Source organism: Pungitius pungitius, chromosome 9, assembly GCF_949316345.1.
Source record: "Pungitius pungitius chromosome 9, fPunPun2.1, whole genome shotgun sequence".
NCBI classification, from domain to species: Eukaryota; Metazoa; Chordata; class Actinopteri; order Perciformes; family Gasterosteidae; genus Pungitius; species Pungitius pungitius.
The window spans coordinates 10,151,044-10,173,123 of record NC_084908.1 but is presented as its reverse complement, the minus strand read 5'-3'; the positions used below and the strand labels follow the sequence as shown (position 1 = coordinate 10,173,123).

At 43.7% G+C, this 22,080-nt stretch overlaps 1 protein-coding gene across 1 annotated transcript in view; it reads right to left on the bottom strand.

The window, feature by feature from the left end:
* LOC119217590 (xylosyltransferase 1-like) overlaps positions 1 to 22,080 on the bottom strand; it is an 80,927-nt gene that overhangs the window by 5,508 nt on the left and 53,339 nt on the right. The window contains exons 5-10 of the mRNA XM_037471357.2: positions 14,896 to 14,976; positions 13,368 to 13,584; positions 12,795 to 12,971; positions 9,477 to 9,742; positions 5,563 to 5,761; positions 859 to 1,192 (exon numbers count right to left, since the gene is read on the bottom strand). Of these exons, the coding sequence (XP_037327254.2) occupies positions 859 to 1,192; positions 5,563 to 5,761; positions 9,477 to 9,742; positions 12,795 to 12,971; positions 13,368 to 13,584; positions 14,896 to 14,976 (1,274 nt within the window). The remainder of the gene's footprint in view (positions 1 to 858; positions 1,193 to 5,562; positions 5,762 to 9,476; positions 9,743 to 12,794; positions 12,972 to 13,367; positions 13,585 to 14,895; positions 14,977 to 22,080) is intronic.

The following is a 22,080-nucleotide window of genomic DNA, read 5'->3' as shown; positions in this document are numbered from 1 at the left end:
ACATTTGCTACTTCACAGTAAATGCAAAGTCACACTGTGAAATTGTGTTGGTGTCAACTAAAAAAAAAACTCTTAGATGTCTGACAAATCTATAACCCATTTGCGTATTAATACATCATTTAAATTCAATGCTGATCTGTTGTAAAGGTCCAAAACTAAAATGAGGCAGTCATTCACATATTTATGTACTAGTCCTTTGTATAGTTTATCATGTTGTTAAACTGTTGAGGCTTGAACTCAAACTATTTGATAAGTAATTAATGGACAGTACTTGTATAGCGCCACTTAAAGCACCTTAACACATGTCGTCTTTCACCCATTTACAATCATTCATACATGAAAGGTGGCCCCTGCCCAACAAGGACAAATTTGACATCATATTAGGACAAATGTTACTTGGAGAAGAAAGAAATTCTGCATTGTGTGGATTACGTTAAATCAACAGTAACTAATAACTAAAACTGTTGGGTGAATGTATTGGAGTAGAAAGTACATCTTTATCTAATCTCTAAGTGACACTAAACTAAAACACTACAAAAGTTACATTACCAAGTTTTTCCTCAGTGTCTCGATTGTCAACGAAGGAACATAAACTTCACAAAAAGAGGCTTAATACCAGGACTGATCCATTTGGATTGCTCCGTGCAGGTTTTATTCTACCTCTGCATGGGAGGCTTCCATCAAATCTCGATAATATTTAGCAAAACGTGTAAGTACTTCTTTTGATACATGGTAATCTGTTGAGGAACAGCACAGCACTGCAACAAGGCCAGCGAGACTATTCGCACAAATTACACAATCAATAGTCATTTTGTGCTGTGTTGGTCACACACGAGGCAGTTTGAATCATTCCCTCACCTTGTTGTATAGGCTGGTGCTTGTTGTAGGCTAACGGGGCAATAAGGAAGTGCATCTCAGCCACGGGGCTCCAGTGGTGCAGGATGCGGACGCTCCACACGCCGGGCCGCAGAGGCTGATTTAGAGGCGGGCGGTAGTGGGTGAACTCGGCGCTGGCGTCGATCAGAATGTCGTAGGTGGCCGCGATGACGTTGGTGGGGTCGATCCACACGACTGTGACCGTGACGTTAGGGCCCTTGCTCCACTTCTGCATGCCCACCGTCTCGTCCATTGGGCCCATCAGGCCGCCAAAGTTTCTGAACAGACGTTCTTTGGGGTCCCACTCGGTACCGATCTGTCGGCGTAAAAGGTGGGGAAAGAAAATGAGAGGGAGACAAAAAACAGGAGGACAAGAGTGATTGACAGAATGAGGTGCGAATACAGACAAGGAGAACGGCATAAAGCACTATACATGAAGCTATGAATTTGCTCCTTCTGCTGCAGGCTCAGATAAATACGTAACATCCTTTGTGCATGCGTCACCATTTTATGTAAATACTAAGATAACCAATATCAGAGTTATCTTGTAAATCAATCTTCAGCATGCATTTTCTCATCAAACAGCAGCACACTCCACCACCCCTCTACACAGCTGTTACGTAATTTTATAATGCGCAGAAGCTGACAATCCTGATTGTTTCATCCTGTTTTCAACCCGTGAGTCCATTTGTCCACAGTCGCTGATACTGAATGTCTGAGTATCTCTTTCTATGCCTGAGTGTGAGAGTGATCTTTGACAAGGAACGTGAGAGGCTGAGGAAGACATATGACTGAACCCAAACCCTATACCATAAGAGAGGAGATCCAATGCATGGCCGTTTGCTCTCTGACTACATTTTAGAACGATGGAAGGGAAGACGAGAGGCAATGAACAGCTGGATCCGGGGTGAGCAGCATTTGTCCTTAACATAAACTGCTGTGAAGAGGATTGCGAACCTGACATCAGTGAAAAACAAACGAACAGAGGAAGACACTGTACATAATGATATTACATGCAGTCACACTCTTTTGACAGAAAAAAGGGGAGTCTAGCGAGCATACTTCTGTAAAAGTAAGGTTTTAGTGCTACAACAAAGACAGAGGAGGCTGCATTTGCTGTGACAGTTGTGAGATGAATAAACTCACTGTAAAAATGTGAGAGATAATAGCAAAGCCAAATATATCTCTGCTGAATTATGAGACGCGCTGCGCCTCCGCCTGCAGAACACGGAAATAGCTGCCAAACTGTCGCACAATGGAGGAATGCCAGTAAAACAGACACTTCACCATTATTATTTCCAGTAAGTTCATGCAATTAACATTTATCATACAATTCTAAGTTTGTTTGAATGAACTTAGAGGAGTTTTCTGTCACTCAACAAAGATTCTCCATTTGATATGGAACAACAAAAAAAACTAAAACAGGATTAATACACGACTACAGGTAATTGCGTTTAATGTCTTTACAGCGGTCAAGAGGCGTGACCTGTGGGTTGGATTGCAAAGATTGCGAAACCGTGCAATATGCAAAATGAGACACATCGAGCGATCAAGATTGATGGGGGAGATGAGGTGATGGAGACGGAGGTAACACACACAAAAACACACTGGGAAGGATGTCTGGGGTGTTAGCAGAAATGTGAGAGGGATGGCAGCTCATCCTTACAATAGTAGCTGATTAACACAGCCTCACCCGGACGATCAATGGCTGACTGGAACCGACTCATCTCATCATCCTCCTTTGAGAGTTGAGATTGTGGTGTTCAGTATATGTATATAAAAATAACATGGAAAATTAGATGTATTAGACAGTGGGTATGTATGTGTGTCCGGCCCATCTGTAAAAGACACCTTACTCTCATTCCAATAATTGAACAGACCTCGGCCATTTCCGCCCCTTGGACCTTCCTTCTTTTCTCTTTAAATTACTAATCAACTGTCTTGTCTGGCACCTCTGTAGCTCATTACTTTATACAACGTTGACTCTCTGGCACACACAAGCTCCTCCATTGATTGGCAGCACTCTGAACTTAGAAAGGAATGAAGGCAGTATTAACGGGGGATTAATATTCCACTGGTAGCAAAGCCTGCAGGAGGCCGAAGTCAGAAAAGGACGATTTTGATATATAGGTTCACATGCTGGGGGAAACTTTCCTTTTGTTTCATCTACAGTTTATTCAGTATCAAACATCAGGGAAGTGCAACGTCACTATACACAACTGCTGCAACAGTTCAAATACCACTCGTTCAAGCAATTTCAAGGCAGATCACTCTCCGCCCCGACAGACGCATAACCACCGCGTACTGCACTGACCTACTGTATTTTATGCCGAGAGCAGCCTTATGTCCACATTTTTCACAGACAGGGGTTAACTTCTAATCCCCTTTTAGTTTATAATGATCTCCACACTTAACCTGTCCCTCGCCTCTACTAACCGATAAGGCTTTGGCTTAAGGTCAACACCTAACCAAGCCTCATGACCCTTCCCCAAGTTGGAGGCTGATGAACTTCTTGAGTTTATGGCTACCCTTTTATCAGTTACTCCCATGTCTCAACCTTTGTGTGATTATTCACATGAATCAAAAAAGCATTTTTTTCTTTCATAAAAAGTAATTACTGACAAACTCTGTTAATTTTGGCAGGTTTGACCCACGTTTTCTTGTCTTCATTAGACCTGACAAATGGAAAGAGAAACTCATTTCTGATATTGGCGCAAACATTACACATATATTACCTTTCTCCACTCATTCCTCGATTACCCATATTACTTCTTTCATGGTCTACTAAATTCCCTCCCTGATTTCATAGAAAACATGAACTGCTCGCATCTCATAATCCACCTCCATTGTATTTATTCCTTCTGACCTGGCTACCCTGAAAAGCTTTTTCCTTCGTTGCCGGCTTACGGACGCCCGCGCCTCAATTAAATAGACAGGTCAATTTAATCAGGTAGTGTTACGGACAGTCCCCGTCTACTTCTGGCCCTGCTGAAAACCATAGGGCGCCAAAGACCCTCAAGGCCTTATTCAGAAGGTTATTAGTAGCAGTCTTTGGGAGGGTAATCAAACACAGGTGGTTACCAGCAGCACTGGAGGACTCCCCCGGGACACGTTTAAACTACTGAGGGACTACGGGAAAGATGGCTGTATGCTGGCTAATAAAGAAACACTGAGCAGCAATGAGGGATGAGGAGGGGAAGAGGGGAAAAAATGATTGTCTGATGCATCAATTTCAATTTCAATGATTTACATAAATAGTTTGACATTCTGGGAAGTGAGGTTACTTGCTTTCTTACAGAGAGTTAGACGAGAAGATCCATTCCACTCTGCTGCCTACTGCAATAAATACAGCCAGCAGCTAGTTAGCTTAGCTTAGCATAACAACTGGAAACATTGAGAGACAGCCAGCATGACCTTACATAAAAGGCTTTTGGATTCGTTTTCATCAGTCAAGGTCGGGGATTCTAGCGTAAAAGATTTTTCCACAAAGAGCAATATACCTTTATATGTCAGACTGACTTATAAAGATGAAATATTAATCTTTATTTTGTCGCCCTCCACTAAATCATGCTGTAAAAAGGCCTATAAACGCAGTTGGCAGGTGGCAGTAGAGGAGTGAAAAGAAAGACATATCGGTCTTCTTTTATATCAAAAGGAGGATAGTGATCCCATTGTTAGGCCAATGGGGTTTACGTAGCAAACCACAGCGTATAGTTGTACTATAAATGGTCATATCTGCTAAGTTCACATAGAGTGCAGTAACTGCTGCTACGCGGGGGTTTCTTTTTCAAGATTTCTGCTCGTGTTTTGAATTACAGATGGACAAACTGTGTGACTGACAGCCACGGTACAGCACCAGGCAGTGAATGCTATCTAGCCTGAGCAACCAGATAAAAGCCACAGCCCGCATCACTTGTCTGTCACTCACGGTTTCATAGGCCAGACACATCTACAGAGGGACCTGCATGGTGACGGGCTGTCTAGATCCCTATAAGTTTATGTTGAGACCCTCGGCTGAGGTAAAACAGGGTTACGCTGTGTCCATGTCTACTAGTTGGATTCACGAGAACAAAAAGAGTAAACAAATAAATTTACGTGTGTTGGCATTTCTGCCTCCGACAAAACTGCGTGTGATAAACAAGAGAAAAAGGTCCATTCAAATTCACTCAGTTAATTTTGTCCATTTTTAAAAAGGCACTCTGCTGCTGTCACAACACAGCCGAGCTGCTGTATCCTAAACAGGCTTTGTGATAAACAGAAACACAGATTAACATAACAAGACAATCACAGGAAGCATTCCAGTGTGAAGGTGAGAAGACGTTCTATTAGCAAACAACAAATAAACAGCACATGAAGCACTGATCCCTATAAACATGGATGAATTCAAGCAATTTACATTTTACAAGGCCATTACAGGCACCAGTTTAATTGTGTCGTGGATGCGCTGCTATAAGTCTTGGCAAGGTCGCCATAGCAATGACTATAACGCCACAATGGCAATGAGCTGTACGTCTCATCTCCGATCATATGCATAGGTTGGTGTGTGTTGGTATTGAGGTTTAAATGGAACTAATATCATGACATGGCAATGGCCAACTGACTCTTTTGTGACTCAAGCCAATCCAACCACTTCCCTGTAAACTAAAAGATAAGCGCTCCGTCATGCAGGACAATACAATGACTCACCTCAGCGAATTGCAACCTGCTGAATGTGCTGCTAAGAGGGGAAGATAGCTTGAAGTTCTTCTTGGGTGCCACCCAGGTCTCCATGGTTTCCAGCTTGCTAGTCGCCAGATTGGTGGCATGGTGCTTGACCAGGTAGCCCTGGAACTGGTCTGACTGGAAGTAGAGATGGACCGACACCGGGTGCCCCATAGGGAAGTACCTGGCACAGCATAGAGAGGGAAAGGATCCATTAGTGAAGCTGACATATGCTGACTTTTCCACAGAGATGCTTTTCAGGGCCAACGGCGTAAGAGGAGGAGAACATCTAGTTTCATCTGGATGTCTGGAAGGATGTTAATGTGGCTGGATGCTAATGTAGCCTCGCAGTGGAGATTAGTGGTGAGTCAATGTGCTCTATGATTGTGTGACATGGTTGAAATAAATTCAATGACCTTTAACAGGAAACCAATTGGTCAAAGAGATTTGCCGAACATGGTGAGAATTCTCATTATGGTCATATCTAGAGTAAAATTGACAGTGAAGCACAGTATGCTGTAGGGGGTGAGACCTTGCGATAAAAGGTCGCTGCCATGACGTTGTCTAGTCTGGAAGTCATTGTGTTTTTGTATTAACAGTGAGTTCAGTTTATGAATTATTATCTTAACCTTTTTGGTAATTTAAAAGGTCTTATTCAGCTTTCGGTTGTACTTAGCTCCAACTTCTTGTGTCCTTTCCCTTTGCAAAAAAACCAAGATGCCAATAGCCCAAAAACCAAGATGGCGACAGACAAAATGCTGAACACAAACCTACAAAACCATAGCCCACAGACCTATGGATGAGGTTACAGTGACTACTTCAGTCTTTCAGTCTATGACTTACAGAGATAACTTGTAGACACCTGAAAAGTTTAAAGCACAATACCCCATAGAAAGTAAGTAAATAAGAAACTTCTGCTTCGGTCATTTCTGCTGTATTGTGTGGCTTGCATGCTTCAACATGTGCTCTAGTTCTGAAGTAGAAATGATGGTTTTAGAAGACATGTGAAGGTTGAGACCACAGTGTTCTGCTAGCTACAGAAAATTACAGAGAAGTCATGAGTTGTACTGGCAGCGGACCCTGATTAGTCAGAGTTCTGAAAACGTAGACAATCCATTTGAACACATTACAAGTCTGTGGAAACAAACTGGGTCAATCCAGTCAACTGGAGCCGAATGAAGGTCTTGCCCCCCTGATTAGTCTGTTGTTTGTTTGCGTGTCGCTTCATACGTGGCAGAGGGCCGGCCCTCGGGGCAGCCAGGCCGAGTGACTTCTGGAAAAACAAAAAAGAGGCCAGGGCTCGCACTGCTGGAGAACACTCTACAGCTGCTCTCTGCACAGATCCTGACTCCTTCACGCCCAGATTCCCCATCCTTTGCTTCTTCTGCTTACTTAGCGTCGTCTTTAGTCTCCCTCTTTTGCGCAAACACACGCACACACACGCGCGCGCTCGCACACAAAGAGATTAACACACACACTGTCCCTCCGTACTCCTCGGTGGCCGTGGCCTCATCAGTATTCCACTAAAGAACCAGGAGTCAACCCACCCTGGTAAATGCTACGCTGACAAGTAGAACAGCAAATATTTACACCCACAAGGTTTGCAGAGCACACTCCCTCCCCTCCTACTCCCTTCCCCCCTTCCAGTCTCCCTTTCCCCACCTCACTAATTTCTCATCTACCTTTTTCTCTTTGCTTGTCTCCTCTCTTATCCTTCTTTCTGTCTCATCCCTCTTTCTGTCCCTTGGCTCTCATCCCCACCCTTCTCTTTCACAAGAGAGATGTGACATCCAGTGTGAGAGGCAGTGAGAAGGGGTCGGGGCGTAGCCTGCACAGAAGCTCCATTCAGGCTTTTAGGAACACCGTCTCCCCAATCCAGCCACAGTAAATCTCTCTCTGCGGCCTTCTCCTCTCGCTTGCTCCAGTCTCACAAGGAGGCTGACCCATCCATCTGCACATGTGAATTCTATGTGCATGAAAAATATGTGGCCACACACATGGTATATGTGGCTTTACTTGAGGCCTGAGACCAAAAGTGAGGGGCCCATCCGCTTAGTTTAGACTTCAAACTAGACGTGATTTGAATGACTTAACTTGATCTCCAAAATTTCAGATCAATAAAACACAAATAAGGCTACGTCCGACAGGCCCTGTGGGGCCAAGCAACGCATGTACGCACACACGGTGTATTCAATTATTAGCTTTATAATCCAGAGTGTGGTTAAATCAAAACATTACAATCACAAAAATCATTTGAGCTTTTATCTCTGCTTTATGTTCAATTTGATCTTGACAATGTCTGATGTTTCTGCTCTGAATCTTGCTCATATACTTCACAATCTAATATCATTCAATTAATATTAGCAATACCTTTTTGCGGTGTACCACACCAAGCACTATGACAATAGTGCATTGTTCATGCGCTCCACCAATTAATGGCTGCAGTGATTAATTAACATAGATATGCTGAGTGGACTTGTCTTTTTGCAAAACACTCAATAAAGAGAAACTTTTGTATTAAAACAAATAATACGGAAGAGAAGCATTCAACGAGACCTTTTGGTATTATGTCATCTGGACCCTATTCTTCAATGTTTTAGCGTCTAAGTTATTAAAAGAAAAACATAAAACCTTTTTCTATACCTCTCGCCTTTTGTTTGTTATTGTGTTATCTGACTTGTTGTGGACACTGGAATAAATACTTTAGATGAATAACTAACAGATCAGATCAAGCAAATGGTGAGGACAAGATTCTTTCCATCTTTTCACATGCACAAACTGAGAAGAGATTTCCACTTGAGAAACAGCTTCAATTTGTTATTATTGTGTCGCAGACAGATTATTTTGTTTCTATCCAGACGGTTGCAAGTACTAAACAACATTTTTATAGTCCTGCTGTGCTATTTTTCTTCTGTCTGTCTCAGAACAGTGAGCACATACAACCTAAATCTTTATTTTTATCATCAACCTACCTCCTCATCTGTGTTCAATTAGCTCCATCCCAAATAAAACGCAAGAATGTGGACTCAGCAATTTAAAAACACCATTAAAACTGCTTGTCAAGCATCATTTCCTGACACCTCAAAGACGTTATTCTGACTTAAGCAGTTTGCATGTGAAGACTTGAGACAACCCAAAAGTCTTAATGTGAACGTTCAACCTATATGCATTTTCTTAATATATGTATGTGCGGGTGCACTAACTTGAAACAGAGAAGCCTATGTACACCTAAAACGGCACCTACACACATAAGGCTCTTTCGTTTGTTTGTACGGTATATGTCTCACAGGCCGGTTTGCTGGCAATGACAGAGATGTGCAAATCAGGACATCAAATCCATCAGTTTTATTAACCTTGCGTCAGGGGTTCATTGCTGTGTGAAATGAATAAAGGGAAGCTAACCTTAATTGCTACTGAAAACATATGCTGGTGAAAACCCTTTACCGAGGGCCATGAGACCTAAATGTTCTCTTTGGCCATTAAATATAAATTATAGTGTGGTTTCCCCTTTCACTTTAACTGCACACTGTATGTTAGCAACACTGGGAAACATACATTTCCACATAATAAACTGTTCCAAAAGGACAGCTGCAATGCTTTGACCCATGTAGCTTCATTATCTCTGGGTTAAATTGACAGTCAGATCATATTACAAATTGAATCGCGTTACCCCGGCTCCCAGCTGCTATCCATTGTTATACTATTACTAAGACACGCGATCCCAGACAGGGGCGATGCATCGGCACAAAAGATTTGTATGTACAGCAAGTTGTGGCTTTGTCATCATGCGATGGGCTTTCCAGAGTGAAACCGAGTGCACCTTTTGATGTGGGTGCAGGTGTGTCGAGATGCCGTGATGAGCTAAAAGAAGCACAGGTAAATATGTTCATGAGACCAACCTGCAGCTGTGATCATTTGGGTTTCCTTGCAGCGAGGCGGCAGCTCGGGCCAGGCCCAGCCGAGAGAAGGAGTGGAAGTACGTCAGATGCGTGTCCGACAGGCTGGCAACGCCATCTGGCTCGTCGTACATGTTCTCCCAGTACGAGTTTAAGCTCTGCGTTCCCTGGGGAAACGATCCAAACAGGTAGGCGTCCAGCTGGTTCACGATCTCCTGGTTCACGCTGGCTTCAAACTTCCTGGCAAAGAAGGTAGGCCGCACCGTTTGCTGCAGGGGGAGAGAAGGAAGGAGGGAGGGAGAGATAAAGGGGGACATCACAGCAATGCAGGGAGGGAAGAGATAAAGAGGGGGGAAAAAGGGAGAAGATTAAGGAACGTTGATGTGCCAGTAAGGCAGGAAACAAATATGTGTCAGATGTAAGTGGTGGGGATATGTGGGCAGAAAGAAAAAAATATGGCAGAAGATGGTAGAAGGCAGCAACTAAATCTTCTCCTATATTTGTTTGTGACTTTTATAGTACATCAGTTAATAACCACCATATAACTATATATACAATAATATAACTATAACATCTTGTGTTTCCTCTGTCACTGGTTCCCATAAAGGGTCACATGATCCATTTGAGGGGTCCTTAGTACTCAATAGATTTAGAATTTGAATTATATAATATTGTCAGATCTGTTGAAGAATAAAATAACAATTCAAGCAGCACAAGCAGATATTTTCTTATTTCACGCATTCTTCCTCCTTGTCAAAACCTGGTGCCTACATAACTCACAAAACTCAAAAGACCTGGTCCCCAACAGTGTGCTTTGCTGGGAGCGTCAGCCGCGAGCCACATGGAGGAAGAGTAAGCTAAAGCGGCAATTGATCAAACTTCACACGGCTCCCTCTGGAGCCACAAAAGGTTTTATACGTTCATTTTTTCCACATGATAAGTAAGTTTTCACCCTTCCAAGACCCATTAACTGTAAAATTGTTCAGTTCACCTTTACGAAAAGAGGAGAGCCTGTCTTATATGTCCTTGGAGGCACAAAATGAAGAACTGACACAAGAACCAGTCCTCCCCCTTTTCCCTTTCCTGTATTTATCCATCCGTTCATCATCTCTTTTCTCAACAGTTTCTTTTATTTGTGGTTCTGTCTGTCCTCCCACACTCCACCCATGCCTTTCTCACCCTCTCCGTCCCTTGCCACACTGTTGCCCATGTGGTTGATGGTGCATCATGAGATCTGCTGCCTACACAGCCTGGCATTCTTTCAAAGACCTCTTTTTAGTCCCAGACACAAAACTATTTGCCGATACCGTTGGCCAGCACCGAACACCTCGGTGCTACTTACTAGAAAAAAGGGAGACTTAATCAAGACCAGTATTTCTCATTGCTAAAGCCGTGACTGTGGTGTTGGTACACTGGACCAGATGATGCATTACCCTTCTGTGATCCCTCCCGGGTATCAAATGAAACATCTGGAGATGGATGCTTCAGGTTTTTACGCATTTTCAGATTTTGTTTATTCTGATACTCCTGCGGAGAGCTTAGAATTCAACATGTCACCGCCTGACTTTGCAATGCTTCCTAAATGACCTCAATCTGGAACACATCACTAAACGATGCTGCTCTGAGCGAAAAAGCACATCACCACTCGACACAACCCTTCCACTACTAAATCACTACGATGGGGAAAATAACAGTTTTACCTTGAATAATTCTTCCCATCTACTACCCAAAAGGGAAGTCGACTGAACTGGTCTGCATCTTCCCCAGTGTTAAGAAACTCGGATTGTGTGCTCAATGAGACATTGAGTCCTATTAATACCGCGGCCTGGCTGGCTTTTGGATGGGCTGCCTTGTTCCCAAGGTCGGACTTCACTGATACCCGGGTGCCAACCAGACCCAGCGGCAGTGCCAGGGACCTGAGGTAATGTGTTGGCAATTGACTGCGAGAGATGTAGGCGAGACAGGCGGCAGACAGGTCTGGCAAAAGGGAAAGGGAGGTCCGCTTTGACTGGTAAGCTGCATCGGAGAGACACAGCTTGTCAAATCAATTAAAGGACGATGCTCACATTGAAATTGTGTGTTTTTTACTTTGTACAGCAGCTTTTAAGGAGCCCATTAAAAGTCAAACTGTGATATTAACTCCCTCTGTGGTCCTGGAGTCAATGCCCTCAGTCATTTTCTTTTTTGAAAAGCTAACTAATTGTCCTCTCCCCTCACACTCCAACAAAGCAGATCTAATTACTATAAAATAAGAAATCCTCCCAGGGTCATAATAAACAAGACATCATTTTGCACACATTGATTATAAAAGCTGTAAGAACGGGTTGGATGCTGAGGCTGGGAGGACAAACCTTGAGGGCAGAAAATGCAAAGATTCACTGCACATTTCCCAATAAAATATATATTTTTTAATTTTAAAAAGTCTCTGATCTATATTAGCGGGAAGATGCGGTTTATTTATGAAAATACTACTACTACTAATAGATAAATTAATAATAATTAGTAAAATGTACATTCACACACCTAGTAGGGCGATATACAGTCTCCAACTAACCCCAACCCCCAGGACATGTCGGTGGACTGAGGGAGGAAGCCAGAGAACCAACGAGACACGGGAAGTACGTGCAAACTGCACACAGGAAGCCGCCAGGACCTCCTCATCGTAAGGGGACAGTGTGAACCGCCACAGCGCCCAGGATACGCGGACGATATTGTGGATTTTCGTAGCCAAGCACGGTTATTCCGTCGTGTTTATCCGCCACACCTTCAAGACCCGCACATGAAACATCTGTCTAACTTGAGACCGGTCCGTATGCAAAACAAATAATAACCTTTAACGTTAACTGTGGCGTAACAATGAGGTTATTTGGTCATTCAAGACTGCACAGAATGGCCAGTTCCATAAAAGCACGGCCCGCCACTGATACATACACAGTGCATGGATATCAAGATGTGTGTTGCTCTTCCTGCTTCACATACGTTGGTTTTCCCTGCAGCTGTTTCTGTGTGATGACTTTCTTGTTGATATTTCAAAGAGATAATTAACCTGCGCCAAAAGATAATCAGGGAATTTACCACTGGCATTTTGCAACAAAAGAGCACTTAACTTCAATTCTAATCATGTAAAGGTTAAAGGACGCACAACAAAAAACAACAACAGAGCTACGCTGAGCATTTCTGTGCTTCTTGAAACCTCTGAAGGAAGTTCAATTCAAATGGTTTTGAGCAAAAGAAAAATATAGGCCCCAGTACCAGTATCGCGTTGCTCTGCTTTTAGCTTCTTGACTTCTCTACTCAAGTGTTGTGCTGTGGCCTTATTACCTGGAAACGGTGGAAGTCTGCAGGCTTGAAGTCATTCGGGGAGCATCCGCACCAGTCGACGATGTGCTTGTACTGGCACTTACAGCCCAGTTTGCGGTTCCAGTTGGTGATGCGCAGGTTGTTATCCACCATGCTCTCACAATGGGCGCTGTTCTCCAGCACCGTGTGGAAGAACGACTGGGAGTTGAGAAATAGGATGGACAGAGTGAGACAGAGAGACCTAATTAGAAAATGCCTTTTATTTTTTACACCAACCAATTCTCAGAGAGTAAATACAACAGCAGAGAGAGACCGCAGGATCACAGTAACTCATGATAAACATCCAATTTCCCAACAGGGAACATTGAATCCTCATAAATATTCCTGCACAGGTTGGAATGTTTACATTTTGCCTTTACATCCGCCTCCTGAGTACTTATGTCCAGTCAAATCTACCACAGCGATGAAAAGCAAACAACGAGTACTGTTTCCATACTGGATGAGGTACAAAGAACCAAGCAGAGCTCAGTCAAAGCACAACAGAGTTTGAATGCGCTGGTTGTTTACGTGTGTGTGTGTGTGTGTGTGTGGTACCTCGGCTGGCAGCAGAGTGTACGCGTAGAAGCGCTTCATGCTCATGACAAGGTCGTCCTGGGAGTTGATGACGTATTCGATGAACACGCGGTTGAGAAGGAACCAGTCGGACCCACCATCCACCGAGATGCCTTCTGGGATTTTGCGGTCACCCAGCCTCCACATGTGTGTGTCACACTCAAAGAACAGACGATCCAGGCCCTGCTTACGGATGAACCTGGTGAGCGCACAGAAACAAACGGTTATGGTATTGATTACCAAATGAAATTTAATGTAAGGGAACACAATAGAGGGGCAATTGCACATAATCAGCTGCTCATTTTTATTTTCTCACAATGTTGATCTTTACTTTCAACAAACAGACGGTTGCTCGTCCTCGTTGACTGCAATGAACGTAGTCCTCTTTCTATGTTTGAGTGTGTGTAATAATATCTTCGGGCTTTGCTCCTTGTAAATAGAATGCTTTTTTCTTTTTTGTTACATATAAAAGCGCTTTAAAAAACAGAAGCTGCAGCCTAATGTAAGTGCAGAAAGATTATCTCGTGTTTTTTTATCAAGCTTGTGGAATATCAAACTGAAGCAAATAAAAAAAGAGACTAACGATTAACGATTCCCAATTTATTTTATGAATTGGGATATTGTAGTTTTGGATTACAATATTTCTAAGCAGAAAATGGCTGCTATTCTTGTCCCTAAATTACTTGAGAAACGTTTTGTTCACACTGGTCCCTGTGCACTTTTATCAGCACCAAGAAGAGAGACATCTTGCATTGAAAATGGCGAGTGTTACTAGTGTGAACGCATCAAGTGTCAGATGAAGGGAGTCAAATTCAGGTCGACCACGACGGACGGTTCCCTCTGTTACCTGAACAGCGGCTGAAATGTTGGTGTGTTGACCTTTTGGCTCACTGGTGCATATGTGCACGTTTTAGAAATGCACTCTTGCATCTTTCAATTAGAAACATTTTCTTTTAGTTAGTTTCAGCCCTCCAGACCAATGCATGTTATGGTAGATTACCCAGATCCATATTGTTGATAGACACAGAATTAAATCAGGAACAAAACTACGACACTCTACACTCAAAAAGACTGCGCTGTGAAAATAAAAAGCCACTGTTGAGTCACACTGACTCACGCATCCATGCTGGCTGATTTGTTAAAAAATGATTTTTCGTGTGTGTTTCGGAGGTATTCTCGCCCACGATGAATGTTTTTTTCAGCGGGGGGTGTGATGAGGCAGAAAGTGCAGGGCGTCGGGGTAGAAGCAGCGGTAAAAAAGGGCGTTCTGGCAGTGACCTCGCCGGCTCACCCCACCAAGGAGGTTAATTAATGGAGCCACAGATGGCAGCTAATTGTATTATGATTCAGTGACCACGGCGTGCGGGCGGGAGTGCGCTGAGTGTGCACTTAGATGCTGGTGTGTATAAGTAATAGAGACAAGCACACAGAGTTAGCCGGAGCATGAGAGAAAGGTTGGGGAGTGTTTGTGTTGTGGATTAAATTGAGGTTAGCAAAACATGCACATCACCTGGCGTTGTCCCTGCCGTGGGACTTGATGAAGTTCATGTCTCTGTATTTGGACAGGAAGGCTACCAGCTGGCTGTTGGTCCTGAAAGGGAAGAAGTGGCTTACTTTTGAGAGGGAAACATATGGGTACACTTAGTTGGAACATTGCTTCTGCAGTACAGTACATGTTAAAAGAACAATGCCAGCTTTAGAGGGAAATTATGCAAATTAATCCATCTGTTACTGGTTGCTATAAAGAAGACAGTGATTTAAAAAAATACATTTGTCAAGTTCTAATCCCACGTGCCGGCGTTAATTGCTCAGTTAGCTCTTAATGTATGTATAATGATATTTTACTCTTTCATCTTTTTGTAAAACGTTAAGTACTTTTATTTAAAAGAACTTTGGATTGATTACAAAATGTGTCAAGCTAAATTTAGCTTGACGTGCTTATATTGCCCACATCTAAAATCAAACTAGACAATTAGTCAGCGGCATGTCGAGAGCGATATCATGGATCAGAGGTTTCTAATGCGTTCATTTCTTTCTCTTCCTCCCTTTCACCATATCACAGAAGCCATAATACGATCTCTAAAGACTAAAGTCACTCCCTGAATGGGACCTCGGTAAATCTTGTGTTTTATTTGATCTGGCAGATGCGTCTGGTCCCCCTCTAAACTTTGTTAGGCGAAAACCACTGAGATAGCTACAGCTGATCTGTGGAAGCGGCTATCTTGTGGGCCTTGCATTGCCGGACCAAATCACAATGAATCTGACAAAGCAAATAAAACATGAGCTCGCAAAATTTTTCCAGTTCCCCAGTCACGAAAAAACCCAGCGACACTTGTTCAATGTTGTGTTGTTGCTACGCAATCACAGCTCATCTTTGTGAATATATCGCGCTCTGTTCTATTCCCATTTTGAGTTGAGAAATACTTCCCATTATGTTCTTTAATTCACGTTTAAAGACATCGGCGGCTCTCGGTTTCTGACCTGTCAGTCCTTTCACTCCGTTAAGACTATTAAGGACTTTACAAAAGATTGTGCTGTGCATGATTTCGATGAATGACCACAGGCTGCTTCTAGATTGTGGAGCAGTCAACTCGCCCATACACGGAGCAGACAAGCTAAAAGCTTTGCTCTGCAGGCTATGCCAAAGTCAATGGCTCTAACATCTCGCCTGCGCTGGAGCTTTTCTTGATGGCTTGGCTTGCCTTTCAAAAAGAGCGGCGGACCCTGGTGAACAGCCTAAGGATCATAGGGGGGAGGGACAAGCACATATTAATGTCATTTTCCCTTCAAGGAGCAATTTCACAGCCTGGGGGGCTTATCTTAGGAGGTTCTGAGCCATAAAGCCTAACTGATGATGTGCTGCACAGACACATGCAGTCCTCTCTGTCTCTACTTCCCACACTCTCACACACACACACACACACACACACACACACACACACACACACAACTATGCATGCAGACAATGCGATATAAAGCATAGAGACACATCACCAATGCTTGTAGGCGCGCAGCCACGCACACACACACACACACGCACACACACACACACACAGAGCGAGGGGAATTCATGTCAAGCTCCAGATTTGCCACCTGAGTGGTCATCCCGTCCACTGGGTCTAGTTTGCTAACTGTCAGCGCCGTGGCTGCTCTGTCTCACAGTGGTATTCACGCACACACAGACACATTACTGTAACACACACACAGACGCACATCCTCACAGCACACACACACGCAGGGAGGAACCGAAAGTTCTCATTTTCAACAGCGTGGCCATTTAAACTCTATTTTAGTTCTTTAATATTTTACAAGCATGTTGGCTTAGTTCTGATGGGTTATAGATTTGTGATTTTACTTATGCGACAATGCTAAAATATGACATACAATTTTTTATCAGAGAGACATGACAAAGCAAAAGGGATAAGACGATATGATGCCTAAAGCCAGCCATTGAATAGTCTATAAAGAGGGTCTTTACCGGAAAAAAAGAGAGGTAAAAGCAACGAGGCTGTGTGGATAAAAGCTGGGAAAGAGGGTTGTACTTTGACAAAGCAAGCATGTAACTCATCCTCTGGCCTCTGGCCTCTGGACACACACACACACACACACACACACACACACACACACACACACACACACACACACACACACACACACACACACACACACACACACACACACACACACACACACAAAGCATATCTCACCCTGGACTCACAGCCCCTCTGCTGGTGAGGGGCTCTGGGTTTGCCTTTCAGAGCCATCCATGCGGCAGGACAGACATTATCGGGGAATTAGTGGGGAAATAATGCTCGTCTCCAAACCCACTGATAACAACAGCAGTAGTCACAAAAGTGATGCCGCAGTATGCTCAGGAAGGCAAACACTGAAGCACTGTCCTTAAAAGCTAACATCAAGAAAAAAATGTGCAGATTCACAACACATTTCACTGGGCTTAAAGTCAGAGCAACGTGTCATTGGTGGTGGCTTTTTGATAGTACTGTAAGGTGTGGAGTGGGAGCAGTGGTTTTGGCGAAGTTATACGATCATCCGTCACGCAGGTCTGATGAAGCACGGTAGCAGCTTAACGCGTTGCAGTTACAGGCATCTGCTTATGCCAACATGTTTTCTGTGGCGTAGTGCAGTCCAAAGTGGAATGCTGAGGTGTTTATTTCTGAGGGAGGGTGTCTCTTTCCGGCCGATTCTTTTCCCAAAGAAATCAGAGAGGATTATCAGCGACAAAACACCTGAATGGGTTTCAGTTTTTTGCTTGAGGACACTCGAGTAGCATGGAGCTCCTCCTCACGGGGGGTTTGAGCGCAGGCCTGCCACATTTGCAAGTTCAACTTAGTAAATATGCAGTGAGCAGACTTTGTTAAATGCAAGCTGTGGTTACAAATGCACTTGCTAGGCAGAGATACCAGATTTCCATTTCCATTTTGCATAGATTCAAAACATGCAGTTCCCTCTTGTTTCCTAGCTGCTTATTCTCGCTCCCTTGCCACTCCTCGTCATTTCTGCCTCTCGGCTCACTCTTTTGCTCCATCAATCGTTCCGTTTCCGAACAGATGGGGCTTAAAAACTCCACTGTCAGCCCTTTTCTCAACAGCATCAACCTCATGCAAATGAGTAGGCAAAAGACGGGAAGAAATCAGTGTTTTGGTGCATGCACCGGTAAATACCTTTAATCATGCAATGACAGACAAACAGACAGACGTGATGAATATTCACGTATGTACACAGGCAGGTGCTGAGATACACTGAAGTATTCGGTTATACACTCAAGCATGCACACACTGGTGCAGAAACACGGAATTACCAACCCAGTCTCCAAAAAAAACGTGAAATGGCTACGTTGGTCCACAGTAATAAATGTGGTCTTGTTACGTTTTCCCCCCAAATAAGGTTACTATGTCACGTTTCTTTTGGCCAATTCATTTACATTGCTTGCAAATAGGTCACTTAAAAAAAAGTTACTTCACAGATATTGAGTACTATTTTTTTTCTAATACAAGTGAGTTTTCAAAATTCTTGCATTAAATTACGGTCTTCACTGGGTGCTACATACAGTGACTGTAAAGGATATCCAAACTGACTCTTTCCTGGAGTCACATTTTACTAACTAAACTGTTTTATGATCTGTTCACACTTTTACAATGAACACCTGTCTTTGTTCCTTTCTCTCCCTCTATCCCTGCCATTCAAAATAAAAGATAAAAGAGTAGGCTCATGCAAATGAAAAGGTATCTTCACGCCCACTATTACGACTGCTCGCTCACAAGGGAGACGATGGCGTGTTGTCCTGGGTCATGTCCGCGAGTAAGTGCTTTCTTGTGAAAGATCTTACAAATTGTCAGTAGAGAGAAATTGTAAACACCTGAGAAAGAAAACTGAATTAACTGTGATTGAGCTCTTCGGACCATAAGTTAGCCAAAAAACAATTATGGGGATCCATCTTTGTCTTTGGCTTCTCTCTATGTAAGTCAAACCTAACATTGGTACTTGTATTGTGTTGTAATTTCTACTCATCGTAATTCACTTTTCTATATAAAATAACATCATTTATGACATAATTCAGCTAAGTATTCAACATTCAGCTGTTTTAAAGAACCATTGAAACTTTTTTCTTCTAATGAATTATTTAAAGGAGCAAACATCATGTTTCATTTGTCTTCTTTCCACCAGAATAACCTCCTGTTCAAGCTCATGGAGCGGTTTCAATGATGAGTCAAATCTTCGTTCCACATTTTATAACTTGAACTGGATGAAGGATATACCTCAAAATACTTCAGTATCTGCTATCTCCATTCCCGGAACCTATGAAAGCTTTTCATTACATGGAGGACCACTTATTCAAAGTCAAGTTTGGAAGTTAAAAGATCAACTAAATGTGGGAATACGGTATTTTGATGTGCAAGCTGGCATTTGGTTCCAGAATCAAAAATACATTAATGTCTGGGATATACACTGGAGGTTTGGGCAACAGATTCGATTGGACGAAGTCTTAAAGATCATGTTAGATTTCTTAAAAGGTAGTGCTGACACTGTGCTTATCAAAGTCACAATTAATGGTAATTTCCAAGACCGCGCTAAAAAACTCATCGACCAATTAATTAAAAAGTACAAAAATGAAATATGGATTATGTCGTCAGTACCAAAAATGCATCAGGCAAGGGGAAAGATCATTTTTGTCAAAAGTAAAACGTTCAGTGTTGGAATAGAGAACCGTAAATCATTTTTATTTAAAAAGAAAAAGCTCAAAATTGTTAAGGATGAAATGATTCGATTAAAGTCAGACTTATGTACCAATAAAATTGTAGTGACTGCCTGTGTGGCAGGTCGGTTTGAAACACATAAAGGATTGGCAAGAAAGGTTAACAAGCAGCTTCTAGAATTTCTGGTGGACCATAAGAAATATGAATTAAACCAAGGTTGCTTAGGTGTCTTCAGCATGAGCTACCCAAGTCCTGAGCTTATCAAAAACATAATTCAACTCAAAATATGCAATTGCGGTATGGCAGATTTTGAAGGAGAAACACCTCAACCAACAGCTAAACCAGGGACTGCAACAGGATTGATGACCAGATCGAATCCCGAGCATACAGCTGAACCAGGGACTGCAAGAGGATTGACGACCGGATCAAATCCCGAGCATACAGCTGAACCAGGGACTGCAACAGGATTGACGACCGGATCAAATCCCAGGCATACAGCTGAACCAGGGACTACAACAGAATTGACAACTGAGCCGAATACTAAGCCAACAGCTGAACCAGGGACAACAACAGAACCAACGACCGAGCCGAAGACCGAGCCAACAGCTGTACCAGGGACTATAACAGAATTGACAACAGGATTGAATCCTGATCCAACAGCTGAGCAAGGGACTACAACAGAATCAATGACTGGACTAAATACAGACCCAACAGCTAAACCAGGGACTACAACAGAATCAACGACCGTACTAAATACCGACCCAACAGCTGAACCAGTGACTACTACAGAATTGACAACTGAGCAAAATACCGAGCCAACAGCTGAATCAGGCACTACAACAGAACCAACGACCGAGCCGAAGAACGAGCCAACAGCTGATCCAGGCACTACAACAGAACCAACGACTGAGCCGAACACCGAGCCAACAGCTAATCCAGGCTCTACAACAAAACCATCAACTGAGCCGAGGACCGAGCCAACAGCTGATCCAGGCACTACAACAGAACCAACGACTGAGCCGAAGACCGAGCCAACAGCTAATCCAGGCTCTACAACAAAACCATCGACTGAGCCGAGGACCGAGCCAACAGCTGAACCAGGGACTACAACGGAACCAACGACCGAGCCGAAGACCAAGCCAACAGCTGATCCAGGGACTACAACAGAATTGACAACCGGATTGAATCCTGATCCAACAGATGAGCAAGGGACAACAACAGAATCAACGACTGGATCAAATCCTGAGCCGACAGCTGATCCAGGCACTACAACAGAACCAACGACCGAGCCGAAGACCGACCCAACAGCTGATCCAGGGACTACAACACAATTAACGACCGGACTAAATACCGAACCAACAGTTGAACCAGGGACTACAAAAGAATTGACGACCGGACTAAATACCGACCCAACAGCTGAACCAAGCACTACATCAAAACCAACAACCGAGCCGAGGACCGAGCCAACCGCTGATCCAGGGACTACAACAGAATTGAGAACTGAGCCAAATTTCGAGCCAACAGCTGAACCAGTCACTACAACAGAACCAACGACCGAGCCGAAGACCGAGCCAACAGCTGATCCAGGCACTACAACAGAACCAACAACCGAGCCGAAGACCAACCTAACAGCTGATCCAGGGACTACAACACAAATAACGACCGGACTAAATACTGAACCAACAGTTGAATCAGGGACTACAACAGAATTGACGACCGGACTAAATACCAACCCAACAGCTGAACCAGGCACTACAACAAAACCAACAACTGAGCCGAGGACCGAGCCAACCGCTGATCGAGGGACTACAACACAATTGACGACGGGATCGAATCCCGAGCCGACATCTGAACCCGGCACTACAACAGAACCAACGACCGAGCCGAAGACTGAGCCAACAGCTGATCCAGGGATTACAACAGAATTGACAACCGGATTGAATCCTGATCCAACAGATGAGCAAGGGACAACAACAGAACCAACGACCGGATCAAATCCCGAGCCGACAGCTGATACAGGCACTACAACAGAACCAACGACTGAGCCGAAGACCGAACCAACAGCTGATCCAGGGACTACAACAGATATGACGACCAGATTGAATCCTGACCCAACAGCTGAACCAGGCACTACAACAGAACCAACGACCGAGCCGAAGACCAACCCAACAGCTGATCCAGGGACTACAACACAATTAACGACCGGACTAAATACCGAACCAACAGTTGAACCAGGGACTACAACAGAATTGACGACCGGACTAAATACCGACCCAACAGCTGAACCAGGCACTACAACAAAACCAACAACTGAGCCAAGGACCGAGCCAACCGCTGATCCAGGGACTACAACAGATATGACGACCGGATCGAATCCCGAGCCGACAGCTGAACCCGGCACTACAACAGAACCAACGACCGAGCCGAAGACCAAGCCAACAGCTGAACCAGGGACTACAACAGATATGACGACCGGATCG